This window comes from Plectropomus leopardus, chromosome 1, assembly GCF_008729295.1.
Source record: "Plectropomus leopardus isolate mb chromosome 1, YSFRI_Pleo_2.0, whole genome shotgun sequence".
Lineage (NCBI taxonomy): Eukaryota > Metazoa > Chordata > Actinopteri > Perciformes > Serranidae > Plectropomus > Plectropomus leopardus.
Window position 1 is genome coordinate 9,604,462 of NC_056463.1, and position 8,560 is coordinate 9,613,021.

Below are 8,560 nucleotides of genomic sequence, written 5' to 3' on the forward strand. Positions count from 1 at the left end.
ACACACAGACACACAGACACACAGACAAAGACACACACACACACACACACACACACACACTAACACTCTGGAACCTCTCAGATGCTTGCCAAGGCAATGCAATAATTGATGTTTCAGTTAACCAAACCATCTGTTAAACTGTGAGCGAGTGTGTGTGTGTGTGTGTGTGTGTGTGTGTGTGTGTGTAATGTGTGTTTTGTTTATGTTCCCTCCTTTTTGAGGCTTCAAACCAACAAAAATTAACAGCAAGACTGAACAAAGGCACAGTTAGACACTTTGGAAGATGTCTACGTACGTGTCTTAAGTAGTCCACATGTACATGTTTTCTTTGTGTTTCAGTTACAATACTACAAAGTCATCACTGCGATATGTAAATTTGCTCTCTCATTGTCGGGGAGGGAGGGAGGGGAGGACGATGGGACCGACTTGGATGGGAATGGATCAGAATGGCTACCCAAGTGGCACAGCTGTTATTAAAAGGCCTATTTATCACTGTCAGATCCCTCCTCGCTCCTAGCCCTCTGCTTTCGCCCTCCAGCATTTTCACTAGGCCACATCTGAACAATGGGCCTAATACCAAAAAACATGTTGTGTGTGTTGAGGGTGGGTTGGGGAGGGGGGGGTCGGGCTTCACGTACCTTTAATTTTCCGCTCAGCTAGCTTATTGATTAAGGCTGCAATTACCACCTAATCTGTAGTATGTGTGTTATTAAAAGACATTCTCCATTGTTGGCCAATAACTAAACAGTGTCCGATCCCAAATACCATCGCTCAGCCTTAAGGGACAAGAGGGAAAGCGAGAGCAGAGAGTGGGTCTCATCATCATTAGCAGACTAAGGGGAAAATGGGAGTAAGAATGGTGGAATTAGAGCCACTACCTCCAGGGGGAGCAGGGCGAGGAACGGATGAGGTCACATGTTTTTTTTAGCACCTGACACGGGCCAGTCTTTAACTTTGAACAGGGGCGTCTGTCTTTCAAGGTGTCGAACAATGATTAGAGATGCCTGGAAGACTAGTGGGTCTCACAGGAGCATGTAGCAATCAATGTTCTCAGTGATGGGGGATACTTTTCACAGTAAACGCCCTCTGCAGACTGATGTTAATTAAGTGCTGAATTTGAGCATTAATTTTGCTCAGCAACGAGGAGCATGATTTTTTTTTTGCATGGCAATGTTAAAGCAAGGATCTTGAATATCAGAAAAACACACTGTGGTGACAGTGTATTTAAAAGTCTGGTTATAAATGTATTAATTACTTACAAACACAGAAACACGAGGCAACTGTGAGAGACTTGATTGAATTATCCCACCTTTCACCTAACATGCTGGTTTCCCTTAATTCCTATTAATTTCACATAATGGCTGTCTGCTCACCTGGAATTAACAACACTGAAGCAAAAAATCCACAGAGGTCTCTACGGAGGCCAAACGGCAACCACAGCAAACAACCACAACAAAAAAATCCCCTCAATACAAATGCAAATGACTGCTGAAATGCATAACCCTTGCATAAGACATTTAAAATACTTGGCTGGTGTAAATTATATTTTAGTGAGCCCAGTATTTTCGAGGTGATCAGCAGCTTTTTGTGCACTTGCCTGTCCCATGAGAAGTAGAAAGTCATTACTAGGTTTCTGGATTTGTTTGCCAAAAATTCATTGTGGCTTTTGAAATGTGTGGACAAAGCAGTGCAGTGTTGTGGATACGAAATACTTTTGCAGTAGGTCAGGGTTGTAAATTAATATGCTACTACGACATGTCGCATCATCTGAATAAAGAATTAATGACCATTGGGACAATAAGCTGCCTTTTTACATGACAAAAACAAATAACACTGTATGTTTATTCTTCCACTAAACAAATGTACATAATATTAGTTAAAGTTAATGAAATAAAGATCATGTTCAGTGATACCTTCAAGTTAAATATTTGAGAAAATTTTCTGATGTCACACATCAATATTTGGAGCCATCAGGGACACTGATGGCTCCAGTTGTAGCTTGTAGTTATTTCAGTTGTACTGCGCTTGCTTCTCTGCTATTTAGAAATACACAGATATTCCGGCAACTATCGCTTAAAATTGGTTGTATATTATAGAAATGGCTACATGGCCAGGTGCAATATCCAAAATCTTAGGAGCTGCAGTTTCTTAAAGATTAAAAAACGGTTAAATGTGTCATGGTGCTACAGAGAGGCCTCGGTCTCATCATATTCTAGATGTAAGTGGGCATGCTTGTTTGGTACAGACCCCAGCAAAAACCACATTAGCATCATTTTTAGATATTTTTCCAGTGAAAATAAAATGCAAAAAATACCATTTCCACTAAAAGCGCAACTCATATCTAAATATCTGTCAAAAAGAAATTGCAATATGATATTTTTTGCATCCCATGCAACCCTTATGGGGAGATCATGTATTAAATTATTTTTAGTATAAAAGTGTTATGGTGTTTTCTTTGAAAACCATCTCAAATTTTGCATTCATGACAGCAGCAGTGCACCATCAAAATCTACTGTAGCAGCACAACTCTACCTCCGAATAGGGGAGGTAGATATAGAGAAAGTCAAATATCATAATATTTTTTTAGCAAAATACCTCAATATTGATTTCGCAACATTGTTGCTGCTTTCACAAAATTTTTACACAATGATTTTTTTTATTATAAATAATCATCAGTAATGTGGATATAATGACCAGATCAGATGATCAGAATCACTTTACTGTAACGCAGCCTTTGAAAACAGGAAAAGACAACGCGTACGATATTAAGATACCCCAAATCTAAGAAGATATCTAGTTTCATAACACAATTGTGATGTTATATTGATATATTGCTCAGCCCTACTTCCAAATAAGGTTGCTTAGTGAATATTAAGATGCAATTTTAACATATAATACACAAAACAATGGTGGTAATACCAGAACACCAAGGACAGGAAAATCTTGAGACCTAATTGGTACATCTATACTGTTATTTCATCGACAGCTACTCATGCAAACAGGATAGAATCGCAAAAGAACCTAAAAACATATCAGCTGGATTTGTGAATAAAAACGCTGGCTGAGGTCAATACTTTTTCCATCCCTGTTTTCACAACGCTCATTGGCACAACAGCTGTCTATTTCTGCTTAATCACCCTGCTACCCTATGCTACTTAATGATTAAAAAGCAACCACAAGTGAATGCATGATAAAAATGGACAAAAAACAAGGAGTGTAAATTGTGCCTGTGGCTCCAGCAGCATCATTGTGAGCTGATGGGGGGTAAAAGACATCCACAGATGAAAGTAGATTTTGAACAATTCTGCAGCCCAGGGGGCCTCGCTCTTTAATGAGGCAAAACTTTAAGTACTGAATAATAAATAATAAAAATTGACAGTTCATTTAGCTTTCAGTGTACCTCGTAGAGAAACCCATTACACGCCATTACTCTTACTGTCCGTGGCATGAACAGTAAGTATGGTGGAATATGAAAATGCACTGCACTAGGTGGGGGAGCTGAACGGGTAGTGGAAGTGTGTGTATGTGTGTGTATATTGTTGGAAACTACCAATAAACAGTTTTTTTAACCTTAGGTTAAACCCAACTGGAGGAAGCAATATTGTTTCTCAATTCTTTGCAGATAAACACAATGTCAGCATAAAAGGTGAAAGCAGGAAGTCAAAATTTGTCAAATCAGGTGCCTCTTACATCACAAAACAGGAAGTGTTTTCTTAATGATCTTCTTTTCAAAATACATAGACAGGAAAACCCTCAATCCTTTGAAAACTACGATATAAACTTTTGGTGACCACAAAAGGGACTCTATACTTCTGTGATAAGCTACTGCAGGAAAAAATTATGTAACTAAGGATTTTCTAATTGTTTTTTAAGTGATTTTTTTTGTATACCTAAAGTGGACTTATTACTGGAGCTTCAGCGTTTCATAGATAAGTTTTCATCTATTAATCACCAAATAATCTGATAACTAATTAATCTCTTTCGTTAATCTTTTAATTTAAAAAAAGGGGTCAGAATTCTCTTGATTCCAGTTTCTTAATGATAAATACTTTCAGGTTTCTTTACTCCTCTGTGACTAAGTGACTTGGGTGTGACAAAACACTTGAGACATTTGAGGACATCATCTTGTGCTTTCGGATCAACCTTTTTCTTTTTTAACCATTTTCTGATATTTTATATACCAAACTACTAATTGCTTATTCAAGAAAATAATCAGCAAATAATCAACAATTAAAATAATTGTTACTTGCAGCCCTACCTGTCACTTTTATTTTCAGCTTAGTACTTGTATTATGGGTTTTTACAAGAACAAGTGTACATACTTAAATGTCCAAAAAACACTATTTATTTCATAATTTTTATGTCTGTTCTGAGATGTTGGAAATCCAAATTTCCCTTTGGGATTAGTAAAGTTACAATCTATCGATCTATGTAGCTAGCTAGCTAGCTAGCTACTGTCTATGCTGTAACAACTGTGTTCAACGTCTTTCTGAAACACTCAGTTAAGCGCCTAAAAAGCCCAGTCGACTGCATCTCTGCACTGTCACTGCAGCTGGAGAATGACTGTGGCGGAGTATAGCGGCACTTTCTACCATGAAAAATCACCAATAAAAGCTTCTACACCAAATTGTCCCAATCAGACAAGTTTCAGGGCGAACATGATCCGAAATCAAGGAAAAACTAATAACATAGGCAACCTAGATTACATTTCCCTGATGTTAGCATGTCGCTACAGTGTTGACGACATAATATTAACACCATCTGATATCAGCTTGTAGCCAAAGTAGGAAACAAGAAAGAAAGAAGTGAGAGAGAGTATCTGCAACAGTCTGAAGGTTGAGGTTTGTGCTCACAGGGATTACTTTTACATACACTTAGTTCATTATTTTAAACTTTGGCAAAGTTTAATATGAACATCTGACATTGCACAATGATATACTTTACAGAAAATAAAAAGCATTATAGATCCCCACTAGGCCACTTTCATGCTAGCTAGAAGAGTAAAAACTCAAGCTGACGATTGGAGTTTTATGTGCCAAAGTTTTAAGATGTCTGTCTGAAAGTTTTTACACTATGAAAACATTTGCTCTTTTATTGTGTTGCACAGAACACTCAAAAAATTGCAATGTCCTGGTTACTCTTTCCAGTCATGTAAAGCTTGTTTCATCTCTATATCCGAAAAATTGCAAATTTCCCCCAGGAGGGTTAACGGTCTTCAAATCATTCTACGTTCTTAGATACTTGGATTGGAAACACTGCACAAAACAAAAAAAACTAAAATGAAAAATTAAGATGTTCAGAGATGCAGTGGAGGTTGCATGTAGACAGAAATTACCTGAATATGTCGAGCGTTCATTAGAATGAATTTCTAATAAAGAAAAGCACATTCGTAAAAACTGCTACAACATGCACATAAAACCAAAAAAAATACAATTAACTTATTGTACCCACTTTGTGGGATGGATGTGTGGCATCAATCATTTATATACTCACATAGGACAACATGGCTTTGAGTTCTTCGTCACTTCTTACAGTGATTCTGTCCCCAACCTCGTCTTCATCTAGAAAAAAACAAAACAAAAACACGGCACATCTTTGACTTTGAATTGTAAAACCTATTGAACTAAATAATAATCAAACAATCAAAGCTATAAACATAGACTGCATTCAAAATACATTCAAGTAACTCAATCAACACTGAACACCAATACTTTTTCCATTATGAAGCAGCTGTTTTTAATGTTCATACTTCTGCCTTGAAATGACAAAAATAAAACAACTAAAGAGGTTGTTGCTTTTGTCAGCATTTCTTGATTACTTCAAAAGCCAGGCACCGACCACAGTATGCTCACCTGTTATATTCATCAAGTTGTTTAAATAAATGCTGATTGATCACAAGCATCTTTACAAGCTATTTTGCATTAATGCTGCTTAAAAGCTATTCAATCTATCAATGTTGCACATAAGATTATTGTATGTTCAGCAAAATAAAAAGCAAGGGATAAAATAATTAGTTTCATCTTGTTTATAAGGACAATTAGCAATCTTAAAGACAGCATAATTTATATTATTTTCATTAAAAAGTGTGTTTACATGGACATGAGTAACCTGTTTATGATTGGGTATTTGGAGTATCATGTTTATGTGTTTAAGCATATAAAAACCCTATTACATTTATGTGAAACCCAAATATGTTGGCTGGAGTACTCTTAGAGAATTGCATGTATATGCAGAATACAAACACCATGATTTCTCTGTGCCAGCATGAACACCATATCCGGAATATGATCATAACCAGGATAAGCCTCAGGAAAAAAGGTGGTGCTGCTCTGCGGCTGACACACACGAGAGTTACTTAACTCAACTCAAGTCAATCTTGTGCCCCTGTATTTTCTATGGATGCAGTCCTTGTGAAGTGGCCCATTAAATGTCCATTTGTCCATTCTGTGTACACCGACCTTAGCCTGTAGAGGGGCTGTAGCTCAAGAGATTCCTTCAACTCTGCACTTAATATTAACTTAAACTGACTTGAATTAACTTAATGTCCTCCTTATCAAATTTCTGGTGTTGGTATGATGATTTGTATTTATTTTTTTAATCATATGTTGTTGTTGTGAGTTATGCTCATTTGTACCAAGCAAATTCCCCTTGGGGCATAAAGGTTTTCATTCATTTATTCATAAACGGGTCATTCATGTTCATTTCATCACACTGGTTAATTAATTCTTTTTTTCTGCCTTCTCTACATACACTAGCCATGAACATCTAACCATACAGTATATATGGCTTCCATACAGTTGTAGGTAGAGATTTCGATGTTTGATATTAAGTTAGTAAATTATAAGACTACGGTTCTGTTTTACAAATTATTATTACTAGGGATCGACCAATTAGTTTTTTAGGTTGGATACCTATACTGATTATTAAGAGTTAATGAGAGTGATAACCAATATTTGGATCCAATAAGAATTTACAATATAAATGAAAACCTTTCTGTTGAAATTTAGAATTTGGGATATCACAAAATCTAACACAAAACTTTGTTTAAATTCCTTAAGCAATTTTTTATTCAAAAGTGAAAATTTCAACATCAAATAGAGCAAGTTCCCAGCAACTTTTTTATTTATAAAGTTCGGTGAAAATTTAAATAAAAAATGAATAAATAAATAAATAAAATCTCCCTGAGGTTTTACAAAGTAAAAGTTCCTCCCATGCTGACACCTTCTTTGCAGACTGGCTACTGGTGTTGGTTTAGTGAAATACAAACCCTTTTTAATTAATTAATTTTTTTGACAATCCTTAAAAGAAAATGCCAATACAGATGAGTGGCAAACTGCAAAATATTGGCCCTGCTAATCAGCTAAGTTGATAATCTGTAGACCCCTAATTATAACCAAGGAGAAAAACACTATAAATCACTCAGAGGGTTTAATTATAGAAGACTTCAAGGCTGTAAAGAGCTGAAAATCTCTGTGATGTTTTATAGATCAAGCTGGGGAATGAATATTGTGGTTATCCCTCAGTAAAGCAGAAAAGTAAAGCAAGTGTGAAACAGACACTTACATTCAAATGCAGTGACAGTGGCTTCAGGCATGACATCTCTGATCGCGACCTGAATAACAAGGACAATAATAAAAACCGGAGTTTAACACTGTGTACAAATTAAGGAGGAGAGACAGACCTGAATAGATTCACACTCATGAATGTGTAAGGTGGGCTTACAGTGTTAGTGTGTCGTCGGCCTCGAGTACAGAAAAATTAAGTGTCAAACAGCTGCTTTCAACTGAGAAATCCTAACATTACAGGAAACAGGAGTGACAGTTAGCTAGCTCTGTAGCATTTTGAAGACTCACCAGCAGGTCATTGAAGTTCAAAAGAGATGGACAGTCCACGGCCGAGTCCATGTCCCCTAAAGGTGTCTTTATACGGATCACTATCGCCTCGGTGTCCATCGCGCAGACGTTATTTAAGTCGAGTATGAGCATAAAGAGGCAGCGTTAAGCCTCATAATATCACTTGGCCGGCTGTCTAAGCTAACGAGCTAATTTCCTGCAGTGGTTTGCTAACGACACATGCTAGCATCCTGCTCAGTACAGACACTTTTCTCAAGTGATGCGGAGATTTAGAAACGTTATCCGTTGTGTCCGGTCAGCCGTCCCGTCATTACCGCATGAAAAGTTTAGCTTTAGCTGCAAATATGTTTCTGCCCGCTGTCCGACGCAAAGTTTTACACTGTGTTATCTGACATTTTTAGCCATGAAGCTAGTTTTAAGGGAAACACAACTGCTCCAACAGCGTTTCCGAATCAACATCCGCTCAGGGAGTTTCAAAATAAAAGACCTCCATCCCTGTATACACTCAAAATAATGCTTTCTTTATATATAATGAGGTCACGAGGTCAGGCGTGAACTATGGCAGTGAACTACGATGACAAAATGTATTTTAAATATTTTAAATCACGTTATACACATGCCAATATTTACAGTATAGTCACATTCCAATAAGTTGAATTGAAAGTAAGTTTAAGGTTTTTTTTTAATAAATGGTAAATGGACTATAC

The 8,560-nt window shown here is 36.8% G+C and overlaps 1 protein-coding gene across 1 annotated transcript in view; it reads right to left on the bottom strand.

Annotated features, from left to right (window-relative positions):
- Window positions 1-8,289, bottom strand: part of map2k5 (mitogen-activated protein kinase kinase 5) — a 71,306-nt gene extending 63,017 nt beyond the window's left edge. The window contains exons 1-3 of the mRNA XM_042491776.1: window positions 7,854-8,289; window positions 7,564-7,612; window positions 5,494-5,561 (exon numbers count right to left, since the gene is read on the bottom strand). Coding sequence (XP_042347710.1) covers window positions 5,494-5,561; window positions 7,564-7,612; window positions 7,854-7,985 — 249 coding nt within the window. The 5' untranslated portion in view covers window positions 7,986-8,289. The remainder of the gene's footprint in view (window positions 1-5,493; window positions 5,562-7,563; window positions 7,613-7,853) is intronic.
- Window positions 8,290-8,560: the final 271 nt, after the last annotated feature.